General features: G+C 41.4%; 1 protein-coding gene across 2 annotated transcripts; it reads left to right on the top strand.

The window, feature by feature from the left end:
- The first annotated feature begins 1,249 nt into the window (after window positions 1-1,249).
- LOC311040203 (G1/S-specific cyclin-D2-like) lies at window positions 1,250-16,353 on the top strand. 2 transcript variants are annotated; one of them, XM_084050324.1, is made up of 6 exons: window positions 1,250-1,673; window positions 3,336-3,551; window positions 7,278-7,437; window positions 9,466-9,614; window positions 12,667-12,792; window positions 15,745-16,353. In XM_084050324.1, exons 1-6 carry the CDS (start codon window positions 1,476-1,478, stop codon window positions 15,850-15,852), a joined length of 957 nt encoding a protein of 318 aa, XP_083906450.1. In that variant the 5' UTR covers window positions 1,250-1,475; the 3' UTR covers window positions 15,853-16,353. The 2 variants fall into 2 exon arrangements, with proteins under 2 accessions (XP_083906450.1, XP_083906451.1); XM_084050325.1 differs by having other exon boundaries at window positions 1,252-1,673; window positions 12,667-16,353.
- Window positions 16,354-20,797: the final 4,444 nt, after the last annotated feature.

Genomic DNA, 20,797 nt, shown 5'->3' with positions numbered 1-20,797 from the left:
CTACAATTATTTGAAAACTTTAGACACAAGTTTTTGATTATTATTACAAAACATACATTACTCACTTCAGCCCTATACATTCCGGCCATTTGAAAATAGCCGATCTACAAGCACACATTGATGCAGGCATTGTGAGCTTGTAGATCTGCTATTTTCAAAAGATTTTTATACATATGAATTGGGACATTATGCATAATGAGTAGGCCTACCAGTACTTTCTACTTTTGGTACATTTTGATACCAGTCCTTTTTTACTTTCACTCAAGTAAATTTTGAATTCCGGACTTTTACTTGTAATTGAGTACTTGAGTATTTCTACATTGCAGTATTGATACTTTTACTTAAGTAAAAAATGTGAGTACTTTTTCCACCACTGTTCGTAGCTCAGTGAGGTGGCATTCATCCGGGTTCGCTCTTCTCCATACAGCGAGTGGATAACTACATAATATGTCAGTGTTGCTGTCGCCGAATGTTCAAACTTAACACTAAAGCCAACTGTTGGGACAGAATGCCTGCGTCACATCCAGCGTTGGTGCACGCTTCAAACAAGGTTGCCATGTCCGCTTATTCTAAGCGACTTTGGGCTTATTTTTCTTATTTTTAAGTCGCTTGTAAATAATATTGGTAGTTTGCGGGCTTGTTTCTGATTGATTGATTGAAGCACTTTATTTAGAAAGACATGGAAACAGTACATGGAAGTACAATTTACAATAGGTCCTCTAAACTGGATCGCTCATAAAAGCACTAAAGTGTGGTTGCTTATTTGGGCTTGTTTCCTAATGTCGTTTAAACCAGTGGTTCTTAAACATTTTCATGTGAAGGACCCACAATCTGAAAATATGTTATACCAAGGAGGGACCCCATACAAGATTTGTGTTGTTAAAATGTTTCAAAAATGTTCCAAAATTAGGCTACGTCTTTTCTTTTTCTCCAAGAATATTTTTTTCTCTTTTTGAAAATAGCAGATCTACAAGCTTGTAGATCTGCTATTTTTGTTGTTGCCTACTCGCTTCTTTTGGGTTTGTTTTTTTCATAGACCTGGTTGCTTATTTCTGTCGCAGAATCTGGCAACGCTGGATTCAAAGTAGGGGACTCCCTCTTTCTTTGGTGTTTCGCCCAGGTGGGCGTGGTTATATGCCATAACCCTCACTAAACCATGCCTCAAAACCACTCCCACCCGGTCGAAACACCAAAGAAAGAGGCTCTCCCTTCAAAGAGTGGAGCCCTGGTCCAACGAGAGGAAAGCAGCACGTTGCAGAGTGTCTATGTTTGCTGACGACTAGAGGAAGAGGCTGAAAGCTAGAGGCTGGAACAACCCTGCAGATCTCCTCATGTAATGCTGCGTTCCAGCAGCCACCTCTCCTCCCCGTGCACACTGTTGTCCCCATGATCCTGGCGACATCGTTGTCGTGTTAACTTATTTTGTACTTTATTATTTGTCGCAGAGGAGAAGATCAAGCAAGAGAACCACCACCATGGAACTGCTTTGCTTCGAGTCGGACACAGCGGTTAGGAGAGGCCAGGCCGACCCCAACATCTACTATGACGAGAGAGTGTTGCAAAGTTTACTAACAATCGAGGACAGGTTCTTACCGCAGTGCTCCTACTTCAAGTGTGTCCAGAAGGACATCGAGCCTTTTATGAGACGAATGGTTGCGGGGTGGATGCAAGAGGTTTGTTGTTGGCCGTTTTAATGCACTGATCACGTTGAATGCCTAATAACTGAAATGGAATTGGACCAGGGACTGTTTTGGGACATTTTGCATGTTAAACCAGTGGTTCTCAAACTTTTTCCATGTCAAGGACCCCCACATTGATGTATTTGGCCGCGGACCCCCCTCCCCCCATCTGAAAACATTTTGTAGCAGGGACCCCCACAACACACAAGTTTTGTGTTAAAATATAAAAATATTCCAACAGGCAGATCTACAAGCTCACAATTGCATCGCAACGCGTTGTAATCTTGTAGATCGGCTATTGTCATATAGCCAATGTATATACAGGGCTCAAGTGGTTAAACTGAAATGAATGCAAAATGAACTCACTTTGCTGGGAACCCCCTGGTAGTTGGTACCCCCCCCCCCCCCCCCCCCAGGACCCCTGGGACCCCACTTTGAGAACCTGTGTTAAACCATACACATAATGTTGGGGGTCTATATGGGCATTACGTTGTTTTAGTGCAGTGAAGTTTAGTGCACAACTGTCACAACTTGTGTTTTAACCATTGAATGAAAATGACTCACCCAAAGGCGTGGGAGCGTCGGAAATTCCACCATGGTGAACATACTGAGCTTCAAAGTCGAATACCAAAACGCTCGCCCCAAAACACAGTCGCCCCGGGGCAAATCCGGCGACCTCGGAACGGTCGCCACCTGGTATTCCTAAACGTAACCTCAATAAACTATGACTAATACCTAACCTTATTCCTAAACGTAAAACTATGCCTAAAGCTAACCTTATTCCAAAAACGTAACCTCAGTAAACTATGCCTAAAGCCTAACCTTATTCCTAAACGTGACCTCAGTAAAACGGTGTCACAAACTAACTGTATTCCTAAACGTAACCTCAGTAAAACTATGCCTAACCCTGAACTTATTTCTAACGTTATCCTCAGTAAAACAAATACAAGAATACAAGAACTGGAAGTGAGCGGTCCGCGAAAAAAAATGGGGGAGAGCGTGTTTTGGGGCGAGTTTTCCGGTTATTAGGCCTATTTACATTATAGATTTAAGCTAGACATCTGGGGGGATTTGTTGAACTGGTTTACTTGTATGATAGAAGAGGGGTTGAGGTTAATTTACGTCAAATAATGATGCATATTCTCCGTTCCCAATAATTATAGTGAATTTCTGAAAACGCGAGCCTCCTAACAGCATGCCATGCAAAACCACTTTCATTTTTGAGGAGATAAACATCAGCCTAAATGTTGTCCGACAGTCTTTGCAACTGTTGGAAACGGTTCTTGAATAACACGTTGACATTTTGCACGCAATTCCCGACTTTTAGATAATTTATTTATAATTATAATCATTTTTTGAAAAAGATGGTGCAGGCGAGGTGAATAGCGTGGGTGTAAGAGGCCAATGGCACCACTTCCTATTACACACCGGCTGATGAGTTTTGTTTTGCGCCGTGTCTTACTTTGCCTGTTTGACCAAAGACATTTCGAATAATTGTGATGTGATTTAAACTTTGACCATCAGCCGCATGTTAAACCTGTCCTTTGCTTCAAGGCCTAATCTAAGGCAAGTTTTGAGGTTAGTTTTGCCAAGGTTGGCCTATGCAATAATGGTGCAATGATTTATTTTTCTCTGTCTCTCTCCCTGTTTTGATAGGTGTGCGAAGTGGAGAAGAGTGAAGAGGATGTCTTTCCTTTGGCCATTAATTATTTGGACAGATTTTTAGCTGTGATGCCCACCAGAAAGTGTTATTTACAACTTCTGGCAGCAGTCTGCATGTTCCTTGCCTTCAAATTAAAGGAGAGTCGGCCACTATCAGCAGAAAAGCTATGCATGTACACAGACAACTCCATCACACCACGGGAATTGCTGGTAAGAAGTATACAGGCTTATGTTTCAATGGCCATATTAATGATGGCGTAAATTGCAGTACCATTCCTATACATTATTTGATAATAACTGAATTGGTTAACAGGAAGTGTCCCATTTTCATTAATAAGTTAAACTGCATACAATTCAGGCAACATCCCTTCTTTGAACAGAACTAAAATGACTTATGTGAACTGAAGTGGCCTGTGATGCCATCTAGTGGCAATTATGATTGTCATCATAATATAATATATGATCTTGTCAGCTCACTAAAGTTGTCCTTGTCAGTAACTGCTAGTTGTTTTGGAGAAAAGGGACTAGTTTTATCGGACCATTATGTCATTATCTCCGTCTTCTCCTATCTGATCCTACATGGATTACACAATAATGGTTTGTATTTATGCATTTCTTGCACAGAGAGACAATGAGATTGTATTCATCAGACCTAATGGTTCCTGAGGAACCATACATCCTCTCCTCTTAACTCCAGCTTTTTTGGGGGGAGGGGGAAATGTTCAGTCTGTTTGATGCTATACATCGTAATGTTTTAGATTCCAGGATGTCCTCACAGGATGCATATAGTCGCTGGGAAGACACAGTGGTAGTTCCTCTCAAATAACCACCATCGCTGCCGGTGCTACAGCTGGAACGCAAGGGTTCCGGGTGGTGGGGGCAGCTAGCCAGGAAGCGAGCCCAGCAACTTGGTCCTCCACCCTACTCGTCTTTTAGTTTTAAGATTCTCCACAGGGGCTAGCAGAGGTTAAATGTTAGCATATGTGTGGTAGGTGAGGTAAGTAGGAAGCCCATAATGAATGACTGAGAGTCACATGGGTTCACTGTGTGTGAACATCACCTCGTTCTGTGTCCTGGACTGCCCCGTATGAGAGGCGGGCATGGGGGGACGTCCCTCCCAGCCTTGGGTTTTGGGTGTTTTTGGCTGACACATCTCCAAAAAGAGGAAACCAATGAGAAGTTGAATTAGTCACTGTTTCCGTATCACTGTGAGAAGGGGAGAAAAAAACTGACACCTTCACCCTAACCAGAACCCTCTTCTACTAATGTTATACAATGAATTCATTAACTACTTGAATCCCAGCTTCAATATTCCGGGGGGAACAACAAAATAGCCAATCTACAAGCTCACAACGCGTCACAAAAAGATCCAACTCGGGTTCGCTTCACTTAGTCTAGAGCAGGGGTCACTAAGTAAGTTTGGCCAATTTCTTTCTAAGGCATTAGATGATAGGCCAGAACACATTCAAAGGCATTCTGATATTGCTATAAAAGTGAATAAATAAAGATTTGTGTGTTATAACTCTATACTGATAGAACTGCGTGTGTAATCAAATTTTACAGGTGCAGAAAGAAATACTTGGGGTAATCATTTTGTGAAGGCTACATCCTCGGCCTTCACAAAAGTTAATTAAAAAGTTTAAAAAAAGAACATCTGGACACATACAGACATACTTCCTTTTGAACAGAGATTAAGAAGCTCCTTCATAGAATACGAGCTCAAGGTCTCTTAGATATGGAGAGAAACTTTATGAAACGCATGCCTGTTATTCACTCTCAACATGGATAAAAGCGTTCTTCAGGTGGGGGTCAATTCTCTATTTGGACATTATAGTCCAGTGCTTCTCAAACTTTTAAATACCCAGTTAGGTATGCAAATTTAGGTCATAGAGACCCCCAAATGAGTGTACAAATCCATTTGGTTCCATTCGTACACTCGGCGTTTGCCGGGCCAGATATCACTGGCGGGCCAATTTAGGCCCTTTTAACAGTTGCATTTGCAAGTACATGATAATTTCCAATGAAGTGAAACTTATATATATATATATATACATATACATATACATATACATATACATATACACACAACACACACACACACACACACACACACACACACACACACACACACACACACACACACACACTAAATGGGCCAAAATAAAAGTATTTTCCGTCAGTCATGTTTGTCTGGCATAGTTCAAACCCAGTCATCTGTTAGAAGGCAAGGTCCATGCTAATCACGAGTAATACAGTGATACTTTGGTTGTCTGTCTTTATAATGATGAGGAACTGATGTATTGGACACTGTGCCAGAATGTTTCATAAATGTCAATGGGGATCATATCTGGTGATTGAGAAACCCCTAGCACATGGCTAACATCAATGCCATGCTCTTCATACCATTAGGCGAGAACTCATGCCTTGGAGCGAGACGCCACTTCATCAAAAGAGAAATGCAGAAAGAGATTATAATCTCATCCAGAAATGTTCTGTTCAGTAATGATTAGAATGTATCTCATGTCAAGAAATGCATTGCAACCCTGCCCTGCATACCAGAGCAGGGAAGTGCATTGATTTTCTGATACAACAAATTAGTTAATAATGCTATAAGTTAGAATAATAGTTAAAATTGTATATATTTAAAAAAAAAAAAGTAACATTATCCCACTGTAGCTGCGGTAATGTGCCGTTAAAAGGGCCTAAATGGGCCCGCCAGTGATATCTGGCCCGGCAAACGCAGAGTGTACGAATGGAACCAAATGGATTTGTACACTCATTTGGGGGTCTCTATGACCTAAATTTGCATACCTAACTGGGTATTTAAAAGTTTGAGAAGCACTGGACTATAATGTCCAAATAGAGAATTGACCCCCACCTGAATAACACTTTTATCCATGTTGAGAGTGAATAACAGGCATGCGTTTCATAAAGTTTCTCTCCATATCTAAGAGACCTTGAGCTCGTATTCTATGAAGGAGCTTCTTAATCTCTGTTCAAAAGGGAGTATGTCTGTATGTGTCCAGATGTGCTATTTTTTTTACTTTTTAATTAACTTTGGTGAAGGCCGAGGATGTAGCCTTCACAAAATGATTACCCCAAGTATTTCTTTCTGCACCTGTAAAATTTGATTACACACGCAGTTCTATCAGTATAGAGTTATAACACACAAATCTTTATTTATTCACTTTTATAGCAATATCAGAAAATCAACTATACACAATCAGTGGCTGATTTAAAAATGTAATTCTGGTTATTACGATATGGATCCTAAGGCATGCCATTTACCTTATCCTTTCTATTGAGTGCATTCACTGGAGGAAGAACATATTTTAAACCATGTTGTAGTGTGCCACATCAGGTGTTGATAGTACATGGTTAAAGGATGCTAAGATGAACACATCAGGGATGGATTACTTATGATTTATGGGGTTAGTGTTAGAAACACTAAATAACTGGCAGTACCATTTCCTCTAGGGTTTTGGGGCTTATTTGCAAAACTGGCTCCCCACAGCTACTTAAGTTGGTGCAAAAGCCATTTTAGCTGGTTGAGGCTTGTGACAGGAAGTAAGTGGCTAGCTGTCTGTTTGGCAGAGACTCTAAGCAGCTCATCACATGCCGGCAGTATGAGGACAAAGGATGAGAGGAATGAGAAAGGCATGCAGATAATGAGAGACAGCAAGGAGAGATAAAGAGGGAGAAATGTTACTCTTATTACAGAGTCATTTCCTCTGAAAATGGGGTTGGACTGTGAACTTTAATGGTGAATGCATGGCATCATGTCATTTCACCCTCTGATTTAGTACATATCACAAACCAATAGAGTTAGCTCTATACTGACTGACCATTATAGCCTACTTAATACACAAGATGTTTCTCTTAATACTTTGAGTGTTTTTCCATTAAATTGCCTTCTTCTCTGTCCTTGTCTTGCAGGAATGGGAGTTGGTGGTGCTGGGGAAATTGAAGTGGAACATGGCCTCGGTCATTCCAAATGACTTTGTGGAGCACATCATTCGCAGACTTCCCCTGCCCAAAGACAAGCTGGATGTGGTCCGCAAGCACACACACACATTCATTGCCCTCTGTGCCACAGGTAAAACAGCCATGTATCATTTCACATATCATTTTATTTTCTTCTACTTTCTTACTCGCTCACACGCTTGCTCTTTTACTTGCTTTTGTTCCCACATTCACCACGCACATTTTCCCACTGTGAGTCATCTGTGATGATGACGCTGCTGACCTCTTCCTTTTCTGAACAAGGTCTTCTGGCTGGGCTTACCCCATCCTCTTTGCGGGTCTCAGTCTCCACACCAGAGCCTATCTTTTAGTGTGGATTGTCTTAGCTATGGAACAGCTGCTAAAAGCTGTGTTTTAGAGCTTACAGTAGGCGGTGTACAGCAGTTGCTCAGGGGGTAGAGCGGTTGCAGGGGGAATCGGAAAGGTTCCCCCTGTTTGTTCCTGGCTCCTCCCAAGTATCGTGTCAAAGTGTTCTTGAACTACGCACTAACTGACTGTTCAGCAGCCGTCCACTGCTCCTAATAGTTCGGATCGGTTAAACGCAGAGGTATGTGCAAATGTACTTAGCCAATGAAACATTTGCTTTGCTCAGTGGACATAGCAGGAGCCCTCATTCCAAAGAGCCTGGGAGAATTGTTGCAGTGCAGTGTTTAGATTAGCCACCCACTCAGATGACACACACATGCGCACACACGCACACACACACACACACACCCATGCACAAGCAGTGCACTATGACTCAGGTGCAGCTGATTTTCAGGGCTGCTCTCTCTGTATTGTTTGTTGACAGAGAAGCTAGCAGGTTTAAATAGTCAGGGCAGCGGGCCAGCGATCTTCCTTCCTTCCTTCCTTCCTTCACTGCCTTTGTGTGCATTTCTAAAACAAACTATTTTGGCTCTGCAGCACAAATTCAGATGTCCCCTGCATCTTCCCTTCTGTGGCTCCCCTTTGCCTGGTATTTAAATTCCATTAACATGTTTTTATATCCTAGAAAGTGTATATAGCGCACCGCCACCTAGACTCACAAGACAAAATTTTGGTTGATGAATGCGTTTAGGGTTTGTGTCACTTTAGTCTTATTTTATTTATTTATTTATTTGGGTGTTTTTCAGTGGTCGCCTCCGCTATTCATAAGCAGCTGGTTATACCCCAGCACAAAACAGCCGCAGGGAGAGAAAAAAAAGCAAGGCCTGCGGTGGTTGTGCTGTAACGTAAATGTTTGGAGTTTTATATGGAGTCGAGATGTTATTCTTAACATAGATAGAGCTCCTCCTATGGACAGCTGGGCCTTGGAGGAGAGGATAAGCATAGTGTGGCGGGCTACTCTCCAGGAGCTAGCCAGAGCTATCGGTCATATCCTCTTTGAAGGTAGGAGTTAGCCAAGCCAATGTTCTGACTATTGTTATTCACTGGGTTGGCTTGTGTAGGGCCTTGGGGATTGCAGTAATCCAGCACTTAATAAAAGTGTGCCTGTGTTGTGGAACCAGTATTGGTATTTATTGGGTATATGGTGGATCTAGATAGTTTGTATGTTTGACTGGGTCTTTGTACACAGCGTCTACAATCTACAGTATGGTGCTATTCAGAGACACTAACTAGGTGAATTGACATCATCAGCTTACATCATACACCCCCTACCACCCAGTATGATATAAGAGAAAAACGGCTGCCATGTGAATGTGGTCAATCGCTTCCTTTTCCTCTTCCATCCAAGCCTGTTGTCACTTAAATCTCTGAGCCGGGACGGGGGACCAGAGGGAGTCTGAGTAGGAGGATGCATGCTCTGTTTTTCTAATCACAGCTGAGGCTCTTGGTTAAGAAAACCACACAGGTTCCACACCGGTGTGGTTGTGTCGAAACTCAAAAGTCTGTGGGAAAATCAGGTTCAGCTGGGATAGATGCATTTTGTAGGTGATTCAGATGCTTTGCACTCATCATCCGCTCCTCTTTCTTCCCTTGGGCTGAGTGAAACTGCACTATGCTATGTCACACAGATCGAAATGGTGATAATCATCTTGCACTATTGCCTCGAATTATTACCATGACAGTGATTGACATGTGATAAACTAAAGTATTTCTGTTGGTTCTCCCTCCCCACCAGATTTCCGCTTCGCCATGAACCCACCTTCCATGATTGCCACCGGCAGTGTGGGAGCGGCCGTCTGCGGCCTGCATTTGGACAACACCGACCAGACGTTGAGTCGAGACAACCTGACAGACCTGCTGGCTAAGATCACCAACACAGAGGTGGTGAGTAACCATAGGGAGTGTGGAAATATAACATCTGTTGATATAGTTGCTACTTATCAGTGTTGATTATTACATACACAGCAGTACTTTACCAATGGTATTCATAACATCTCAGGTTAGGAGCATAGAGAACTTTCTAGTAAACACTGTTGATGGCTGCCATTGTCGCAGATTGAAGCTATTTACTTTTCATAGAGAGAGAGAGAGAGAGAGAGAGAGAAAGGGAGGGGGAGCCTGTGGCTCTTGGCTGGGGAGCATGACTGCTTGCTATAAAGAGCAACAGCAGAGGGAATGTCTTCTTAGAACCCTGGGCCCACATTCTTGTGGTAGGATACAGGCAGTTCCTTCAAATTTCTCCCACTTTAGCTGTGTGCCCCTCCTGGTAGAGGAATATGTTCCTAATGCATTGAAGCCAAGGGCCATCTTTCCAGGGGAAAGGCCAGTGGAGAGATAAACAAAGCTCTCCAAAGTTATCTTCACACCTACATACTGCACGCTCCTTCAGGTTGACCAATGTACAGTAAGTGTAAAATGTGTGTAGAAAAATCTTCCATCATGCATTGTTGCATTACTACACAACCTGATGGAGGAAGGGACTGATGCAAGCCCAAAAGTCTATAAAGGCCATAGCCAGTCAGAGGAACAACAACACTCCCCCATTGGCTTGTGGTTATTATGTTGCCATGGCATCATGGGCCCCGCAACCCAGCCGTCACAACAGGCGCTCCGACTGCGGCCCATCAGGTTCTAATTATCCGTACATTTCAAAGGAATGTTGGCCTCTTTGCGAGCCCCGGTACATTCTTTAAGGTCCCCGCTGTCGGCTTGCTAAGGCAGACCTCCCACATCTCTTCCAGATCGGCAGGGAGAATAGAAAGAGGAGGAGGACATGGAAAAAGAGGGTTCCCTTTAGGGCTGCAACACATTATTTTGATAATTGAGTATTGATGATTGTTAAAACAATGAATAATTAATATTAATAGCACTTACATTTCACTCACATTTTTAACTGATTAGCTGTAAACAAAACACATCTACTGGTGGACTTGGACACATCATCAGTGTTGTTTCCTGGAGTCACTGGGTGTTTTGGATCTTGCAACAGACACCCTCCACCAGGCGACCCGACCAAGACTGATCAGACCCCGGCCTGTGTCCGAGTGGCATGCTACTGCCCCCACTGTCTCTTGAGGGGAGTAAGAGACAGTGCTAATTAGGGGGTAAGGGTTTAGGGTGGCAGGTGAGATGTTAGCAGCAAGTGTTGGCGACACTAGGAGGCTCTAGGCACTGTGGGTTGACTCCGGGCTTGGCTCCTCCTTCGTCTGACCAGAAGTGGGCATTCTTCTGTGCGTTGCATCTTCATCATTGCTGCTAGACAAGAACATCTCGTTCTGCCTTGGTGGATTTTTAAACCATCCTTGCAGGTTTTATCTGTAGCTTTTGGGTTCTTCCTCACGGAAGAAGTGGTTTGGGCTGCCAACCCACTCCACCCGGGGTCGCCGTCTCTCCGCCCGTCCTCTGTCTCTCCAGATGTCACCACTCTCTTCGTGGTTGTCACCCAGTCTAGCTCAATTTGCTAATTGCTCACCTAGCCAACATTACTCACCATGCACCAGCAGTGCTGGCCATTAACGCATTACTTAGTAATATTGTATGTTGTGTAATATTATGACTTTACCCAGTAACGAGTAGTGTAACTTATTACAGCTGCCAAAACAGTAATATTATTGCGACCGTAGGTCGCACTTACTACAGAAAGCTGCTCGAGGTGTCCGTCCGTCACTCCGTCACTCCGTCACACACGTCACACTTTTGCCCTGCTCATATCTCCGCACCCATTGCCCCCATCCATGCCACATTTTGCACACACACTCCTTACCTGCCAAACTACACCCTCCAAGGACCCCCGGAGCTCCAGGGACCCCCAGCTGCCTCGGGGACCCCCAAGTGTAAAAAATGAGCACATGTGGACAAATTACCAAATGACCACCCCAACGGGGCTGCTCACGGGGCATTCCCGGGGACCACCCACTCCTGGTGCTCCAGAACGGATGCAAAAGTGGTGGCGCCCCCAGTGGAGGACCCCCTGCCACTGCAGCTCACATAAAATGCCGTAACTCGGGGGCTTAATCGCCGTTACAGCCCTCTTCTGTATACATGTGACCTACGGTCGCTTATCTCCCGATTAGGGAGTCTTACTGGTTACATACAGTATCACTGATTCAAGTAACGCTGCAAAACTTTGTTGTCAGTTGTCTGTTGTCAGGCAGCTGCAGATCCGTGGAGCAGCGCATTTAAACGGCAGAGTATAAGGTTGTCACATGCGCAAAAAGAACAGATTTACAAGCTATCAACACTGATAGTACAGAATGTTAGCTTGTAGATCGGTTCTTTTTAAGCATGCGCTATTGCGCAAAGTTATAATATACTTGCAGGTCGGGGGTCTGGCGCAGATCAGTGTTACTCCGAATGTGGCTCAAAACCTTAGCCATGTACACATGCATACTTTCAACATTTGGAAGTATTGTCATTATTTTAATTTTGTATCAGTAAAAGAGCCATTGTAAACTTTGTGCGGGCAGCATAGGCTAATCACTTTCAACCGCGGCCTGTGAAGTATTCAACTGACATATAAAGCCGAATTTATACATGGTCGCACACCGAAAATAGCCGATCTACAAGTTTACAACATGTTGCGGATGCAACACTTTTGAGCTCTGGTACTGACCTCCATATTAGATCTATCAGGAATGTTTCCCCCCCACCTCCCCCATGTTAGAGAGGATTCTTGTGCCCACCAAGTGACTAGGTGCACCGTGTCATTGGTATTGGGAGTGTGCTGGTACCCATTGTTCCGCTCATTACACAGACGGGACCACCTACCTTAAGACTCATAATTCCCTGTTGGTATGCCATGCATGTGACCAAAGCCGTTCAGTTGTGTGTGCAAATGTCCAGAGTGTATGCATCAGATCATTTATTAATCTGTACATGTGGAGCGACACGCGTGTATGTTAATAACAAATAATAACCTTTGACCCTTTTGTTCTAGGATTGCCTGAGGGAGTGCCAGGAGCAAATCGAGCGCGTGCTGGCCAGCACTCTGCGGGAGGACCAACAGCAGAGGCAGGAGAGCAGTGTCCGAGCAGGCAACAAAGCAATGGAGCAGCAAGACCAGGCAAGCACCCCTACAGATGTACGCGACGTGAACCTATGAACTCGCCCTGCCAATCGCCCTGCTGAACAAAGAGCTTGCGGCAGCAACGTGGCGTAAACATCAAGTCATGAGCTGCCATTAAAGATGTCAAGTCAACCTATAAGCTCCAGTGATTCAGCAATTACATTATGTTGGCTCCCACAATGGACGGTGTAACAGTCTTTGAGCTTGCTGAACCAGCAACTGATAACTTTTTGAAATGACAGTGAAGATAGGTTTTGTTTTTCTCCCTTTTCCCCTTTAGTACTGAGTGGTCATACTTTGACCTGTTATATGGGCCACATATAATCACACAGCCTATTTAAAACAGTACATTTTTGAAAACTTGATAGTTCCTTAGGTTGCCAGAATGGAAACCTAAATATATTTTCTTACTTGAAAAAAAAGCATTATTATATGATATATACATATTTCTTTTCATAACATCTAGCATAACAAGAAATAAATGTATCATAAATAATGTATTCGTTATTATTACAGTTAAGATATGACTTAGTTGCATTTATCTTGAATAAGCATTTATCATTTTCACAGTTTCTTCTCAACTGTGATTTGTATTCAGTTTCCAATGTACAGGAAACATGTCTAGTAGTTGTGTGTGTCTGTGTGCACGTGTGCGTGCATATAAATGATGTGCTGATTATACATGGCATTTAAACCAAGCTGTTGTCCAATAGGGGGAGTGCTAGATACAGTAGTGACTCCTGCTATTTAGTGTATTGTGCACCTCTTAGCACTGCTTGCTATTTATGCTCATCTGTGCTGGCCAGAAGTGGGCTGGGCCCACTCAAGAGAGGGATTTGGGCGGGGGGGGGGGGGGTGCTTAATATCATCAAGATCAGCATTGTTTATTGAGGTCTTGATTTCACTGCCATGTCAACAAGTCAACAGGCCAATATTCACCTTATTGTATTTGCATTTGACCCCTAGACTCTTAATAACGGTTGTTCCTTGTTCTCAGTGTAGCTCCTATATGTTAATTAGAAAGAGATTGGGTGTATACAGTAGTTTAACTGTACTGATTGGGGGACAGTTTTTGTCGTGCTAAGTAGTGTTGCAGGTTTGGCCATGGTTGGACGGTAGAGAGATGAACGGGAAGCAGGTTTAACCACAGGAACCCTAGAGTCCCTTTAGTGGGCATGTCATTATGAACATCCGGCGAACATTCCATGATGATAGCAGATCTACAAGCTTGTGAGCTTTTAGATCTTCTATCGTCACTATTGACGTACAACAAAGCATATAGAGAATAGAGATAAGTGGTTAAATGTTTGTGAGAGATATCAGGAGGTTTGAGAAGGAAAGTATACAGAAAGTGTAAGAAAATGGGAGATAGTGCTGAATGATTAACAGACAGTTGAGCGGAGCGTTATCTTAATCTATTTAGTTATTCAAATGCTGCACGATACTTGAGCAGCACACCATAACAAGTTCCCTGGTGTCTGCCATTGTCTGATACCTTCTGATGAAGAGGGTGCAGTACACAGTTTGGGTGCACGGTAGTGATGCAAGGGTTGGCCCGTAACCCGCGGGTCGAGTCAGACAATTTCACTTTTTTAGCGGGGCGGGTCAATTTATTCACAAATAAGCGGGTCGTCCCCCCAAGATTAGCATCACTAGTGCACAGAGTTTAACCCATCATTTTCTCCGGTATCAATCTAACCATTGATTAGAAGAAAACTAAATTAAGTGGTTGTTTGCGGGGAAGGGGCTCGGATCAATCTAAATGCACTTTTAAAACACTCCTTAAGAATAGAAAGGGGATGGTAGTTGAGGAGATTCAGGTGGGGTATTAGGGTTATGTTATGTTTTGTTTTTCTCTTAAGTTATTCTTTTTTTTCTGTGGGCTGGATTCCCAATTGGGGTGATGCACATTGTATTGAAAGCTATCCCACGACAGGTTAGATGTGGTTTTCCATTTTATAGTTGTGTTGAACTATGGAACCAAATCAGTTGCAATGCAAACCTACGAAAGCCAAGTCACGTATAGACTTAAGGCTAATTTATATTTCGTCATACGACCGTGGCGCTTGACAAAAATGACAAAATTGTATTTTTTTTTCTTTTTTTAGCGTCATTTTTGTAAAAAAAACAAAACGCTTGTTTAAAGCGTTGTGTGAAGAAGTATAAATTAAGCTTTATTTTTTATAACATTCATTCATTTAACCTTACTTGAATTTTTGGTTTGCCTAATTCATAGCCAAACTTTGCGATGGTTCTTTGAAAGAATTGCATACATTCTGTGTCCTAAATATTACTTTCTTGTACGTGTTTTGCTTGTTTATGTAAGATGTTCTCCAAACTGAGTTAAAAAACTAAAAGAAAAAAGAAATGCCTCAAGATTCCATCATCTTTAAAGTCATGGGCAGGGGTTGATATGAAAATTTCTCTTCAATATATAACCAAATTTTCCATGAGAGGATATACTCGGTTTGACATTTATGACAGAAATTTACTTTATTTTATTATTTTCTCGCATGTTTAGTGGTGCAAAAAGCCAAAAACATTTTGTATAAGAAAAAAACACACCTGCTTTAAACATTAACATTGTTGATGCTTTTAAAGTTTTATTTTTGTGAACAATTTGAAAGATATAATTCCAAAGTGTTTATATTATAGACATCTTCCTCTTGCTGCTATTAAGCTTTTCTTTTTCTAGTCTTACACAAAGATGACATTGCCTTATTGTGATTCACTTGAGTGTGCTGCTATATTATGACATTTTGAAAATGTAACGTTCTCCTTGCTTTTCTGCCTTATGCGTACTGGAGGGCAAGTAACAAGAGGTTTTGTCTGGGACTGGAAGCACTTGTGTTTGCAGACCTTTTTGAATAGCATGTTTATTCTCTTGTCTATGTTATATTCCTATTATCTGATATTCTTGCTGCTTCCTGTGTTGTTTGTGTACCTCAGGTTCATTGGACAGAAAGAGCGAGATTCCATCTTGCCATTACCTCATCACAACTGGGCAGTTTTTGTTTTGTTTTTTGTTTTCTTCTGGGAGCGGGGGTCATCTCTTGACTCTGAATTTGTTGGGACGGGTTATGTTATTTTCCTGGATGAGAGGCATGATGCACCTCCTTTGAATCAAACAGATTCAAGTGATCACTCATTAGTGACTATCCTACAAAATTGTTTTTCATGTCTCATCTGGTGCTAAATCAGAGACAGGCTATACAGTGTATATCGTTTGTATTTCAAAGACAGAAAACATCTATATTATTGTTTTTCTTTTCCTACTTAGAATTTGCCATTTTTAAGAGTAGTGCATTGGATTAAGTGAAACATTGATCTTTTTTTTGTGTGAGGTACCCATTTTAGTCTACGTTTTAGTCACCAGAAGTAAATTGTTAATGAATTGTTCATGCATTCATTATTGTTCATGTTCATGTGTCGAGAGAGGATGTGGGACTGCCAGTTTTTTTTATGCCACACTCCCTTTTCTACCACCACAATACAATCACATAATGTACCTCAGACATGTCTGATCACAATAACTGTTCAATAAATTGGATAAAGGTCTTTGTGTGGCATTTTCCTTCTCTACAGTAAAGGGACATTGTAGAAATGTTTTGACTCCATACTATGTACTTGTGTCCCATCATTTCTGATTTTTGCTTTTTAATTTGATAGCAGGCTACTATTCTTGTTTCAACTGTCTCATGCATCTATAGACCCCTTGAAGGGGAAGACCACTCATTTTCAACATTGAACTATGTCTTTAATACACCTTAGAGCTGTTGTGTGGAAATAAGAAAAAAGTCCCCCCCCCTTCTATGTTGCCTAGAAAAGGGTAATTGATTGAGGTCATGTGATCAGTGACATACGCACGGTGTACTTTTGGCTCCGCCCCCTCAGCCAAAAGTACTGCCAAAAGGGTAAACTCTTTATCCAGAGTGACTTACAATAAACAAGGTAAACACATACATAGAATGCAGAGACAGTGTAGTATCTCAGTAGACTAGGATCACAGGTAAACCAAGAACCTAGCATCAGTCTAAACAGTATAATAAAATAATAACAGTACATAGAACCTATAGGATGCCAGGTCAACAAATGAACCCAGCATCTGATTTCTGTTTTACTTTACTGGAGTATTTCCAATTTTCAGTACTTTTACTTCTACTCCACCATCCATCTCAGAGGCAAATATTGTACTTTTACTCCACTACAAGTACTACTGAAGCAGCACAGCTGTACAGTTACAGATAATGAGCCTATGAGATTAGATACGGTAATGTTTAGTGATATGGCTCCTTTTATAAAAAAAAGAGAACAAAATAAATAAAAATTAAAAAAAAATAAAGACTAACGCTGTTATGTAATTTTGACAGTCCTATGAAGTCATGACGACCAAGAAGAAAACAGGAAAACAATACCACAAAATACATGTCAATAATTAACAGTACAACAATAAAAAAGGAGGAAAACTAAAACAAAACACAGATAATGGATACAACAGATCATAAAACAGATATTCAAATTAATATTTGCAAAAAAAAAAACTCTTGCTGACCTCCCTCATATATCCCGTCACAGTTCATCCATTTACCAATTTAGTTTAACCACTTAACACGGCTGCCATGTTAAAGGACAAGTCCTGACTAAAATAACAGCCTTTTTTCCTACTTATATTGATCCCAAATGACGGCCATGGAAAATTCATGAACAGACCATAAATAGGTAGCCATGTTTTCACTCCCCAAAAACCTTAAAGGAAAACTCCTTAGACCGAGACTAAGCAAATATATTAGTGTTTTATTTTTTCATTCTCATAAAGTGCTCTATGTGCTAAAGGTGAAAAGTGCAGCAGCCCACGTTTGGGTCAAAGGACCATCGTCAGTGCCACGCCTATTGACCGGCGTGAATAATGAAGCTTTACCCGCAAATGACAACACATAAATCCACATCACATACAGGGCCTATGGTCATGTGTGATGTGGACTGACATGATGAAGACTTAGGAGTACGTTTCAGGCAATTTAAAGTTGATTGGTAGTGACTTTTTTTTTGGTCCCTAACATTCATCGAGCTCTGGACTTAGTAATTTTTTTTCCGTTTCGGTAGTGACAATGGTGTCACTACCGAAACGAAAAAAAAAATGTTCCCCCAAAAACCTGTTAGGAGTACGTTTCAGGCAATTTAAAGTTGATTGGTAGTGACTTTTTTTTTGTCCCTAACATTCATCGAGCTCTGGACTTAGTATTTTTTTTTCCGTTTCGGTAGTGACACAATGGTGTCACTACCGAAACGAAAAAAAAATTGGGTAGCACTTTACAATAATGACCCGTTATAAAGCATTTATAAACGTTTATAAGTAGTTTGTAGACTATTAACAAATCATTAACAACCTGTTTGTTGACATTCGTAAATGATTACTAAAACCTTTATAACTACAGTTACAAATCATTTATAAAGTATTAGTAAGTAGTGAACTATTCATGAATAAGCCATTCATATACATCTGTAAAAGATTATTAAATCATTTGTAACGACCCATTCTAAAGCATCTATAAACGTTTATAAGCAGTTTGTAGACTATTAACAAATCATTAACAACCTGTTTATTGACATTCGTAAATGATTACTAAAACCTTTATAACTACGGTATCAAATCATCTATAAAAGTATTTTATGACTATTCATGAATAAGACATGTATAATACATCTGTAAATGATTATTAAATCATTTTTAACTGACGTTACATAATATATACAAGCTATTGGTAGCTTGTTCATGTTTAACATATGCTTTGTTAAACATTCCTAAAGTATCTATAATAAATCCTTAATACATGTTATTATGTGCCCTATAGTAAAGTGAAGACAGTTCATCATTTACAACTGTCTGTTAATGTGTTTGTTCATGTTTAACATGCTTTGTAAAACATTCCTAAAATATCTAAGACTATGCATTATTATAATCTACCAGGAAGGCTGTACTTGTCAGCCATCTGTTAGCTCAATGGGTTGAGACGCAGTATTCATGATCCAGAGGCCATGAGTTCAAATCCCACTGATGTCATTCCTATGATTCTTTCCTTTGCAAACTGGCTTCCAGAAGATCAACTGAAAACTACCAGGAAGGCTATATTTGTCATCCAACTGTTAGCTCAATGGGTTGAGACGCAGTATACATGATCCAGAGGCCATGAGTTCAAATCCCATTGATGTCTTTCCTATGATTCTTTCCTTTGCAGACTGGCTTCCAGAAGATCAACTGAAAACTACCAGGAAGGCTGTACTTGTCTGCCATCTGTTAGCTCAATGGGTTGAGACGCAGTATTCATGATCCAGAGGCCATGAGTTCAAATCCCATTGATGTCTTTCCTTTGCAGACTGGCTTCCAGAAGATCAACTGAAAACTACCAGGAAGGCTATATTTGTCATCCAACTGTTAGCTCAATGGGTTGAGACGCAGTATACATGATCCAGAGGCCATGAGTTCAAATCCCATTGATGTCTTTCCTATGATTCTTTCCTTTGCAGACTGGCTTCCAGAAGATCAACTGAAAACTACCAGGAAGGCTGTACTTGTCAGCCATCTGTTAGCTCAATGGGTTGAGACGCAGTATTCATGATCCAGAGGCCATGAGTTCAAATCCCATTGATGTCTTTCCTATGATTCTTTCCTTGAGTGGGTTCGATTCCCACTCCGAGTCATGTGTCCCCGGTAACTTGGGGCAACGGATAAATTGACTGATATTCTTCGTGATGCTTCCCTTTGCAGAATAACTTCTAGAAAAAAAAGTTAAAACCACCAGGAAACCTGTAACTCTCAGCCAACAGCATAGCTCAACTGGTAGAGCGTCTGTCCAATAACATGACTTGACTTGACTTGAGTGGGTTCGATTCCCACTCGAGGCAAGTGTCCCCGGTAACTTGGGGCAACGGATAAATTGACTGATATCCGTAGAATAACTTGTAGGAGTGTGGGTTGAACTGGATTTGAACCAGCACACTCCTACAAGTTATTCTACGGATATCAGTCAATTTATCCGTTGCCCCAAGTTACCTGGGAAACTTGACTCGAGTGGGAATCGAACTCACTCAAGTCAAGTCAAGTCATGTTATTGGACAGACGCTCTACCAGTCGAGCTATGCTGTTGGCTGAGAGTTACAGGTTTCCTGGTGGTTTTAACTTGTTTTCTAGAAGTTAGTCTGCAAAGGGAAGCATCACTAAGGATATCAGTCAATTTATCCGTTGCCCCAAGATACCGGGGACACTTGACTCGAGTGGGAATCAAACCCACTAATGTCAAGTCAAGTCATGTTATTGGACAGACGCTCTACCAGTCGAGCTATGCTGTTGGCTGAGAGTTACAGGTTTCCTGGTGGTTTTAACTTATTTTTCTAGAAGTTAGTCTGCAAAGGAAAGCATCACAGTAAAGACACCAGTGGGATTTGAACTCATGGCCTCTGGATCATGTATACTGCGTCTCAACCCATTGAGCTAACAGATGGCTGACAAGTACAGCCTTCCTGGTAGTTTTCAGTTGATCTTCTGGAAGCCAGTCTGCAAAGGAAAGAATCATAGGAAAGACATCAATGGGATTTGAACTCATGGCCTCTGGATCATGTATACTGCGTCTCAACCCATTGAGCTAACAGTTGGATGACAAATATAGCCTTCCTGGTAGTTTTCAGTTGATCTTCTGGAAGCCAGTCTGCAAAGGAAAGAATCATAGGAAAGACATCAATGGGATTTGAACTCATGGCCTCTGGATCATGAATGCTGCGTCTCAACCCATTGAGCTAACAGATGGCTGACAAGTACAGCCTTCCTGGTAGAGTATAATAATGCATAGTCTTAGATATTTTAGGAATGTTTTACAAAGCATGTTAAACATGAACAAACACATTAACAGACAGTTGTAAATGATGAACTGTCTTCACTTTACTATAGGGCACATAATAACATGTATTAAGGATTTATAGATACTTTAGGAATGTTTAACAAAGCATA

Source organism: Gymnoscopelus microlampas (genome assembly GCF_963454915.1).
Source record: "Gymnoscopelus microlampas genome assembly, chromosome: 23".
In the NCBI taxonomy this organism is placed as follows: domain Eukaryota; kingdom Metazoa; phylum Chordata; class Actinopteri; order Myctophiformes; family Myctophidae; genus Gymnoscopelus; species Gymnoscopelus microlampas.
The sequence above is the reverse complement of the archived record's forward strand: the minus strand, read 5'-3'. Positions and strand labels throughout refer to the sequence as shown.

What these genes read in the sequence shown, in the direction of transcription:
- LOC311040203 (XM_084050324.1), top strand. Translation starts at nt 1,476, where the DNA reads ATGGAACTGCTTTGCTTCGAGTCGGACACAGCGGTTAGGAGAGGCCAG. An exon ending in TTGCGGGGTGGATGCAAGAG is followed by an intron (nt 1,674 to 3,335) that starts GTTTGTTGTTGG and finishes CTGTTTTGATAG; the next exon opens with GTGTGCGAAGTGGAGAAGAG. An exon ending in CAATGGAGCAGCAAGACCAG is followed by an intron (nt 12,793 to 15,744) that starts GCAAGCACCCCT and finishes TGTGTACCTCAG; the next exon opens with GTTCATTGGACAGAAAGAGC.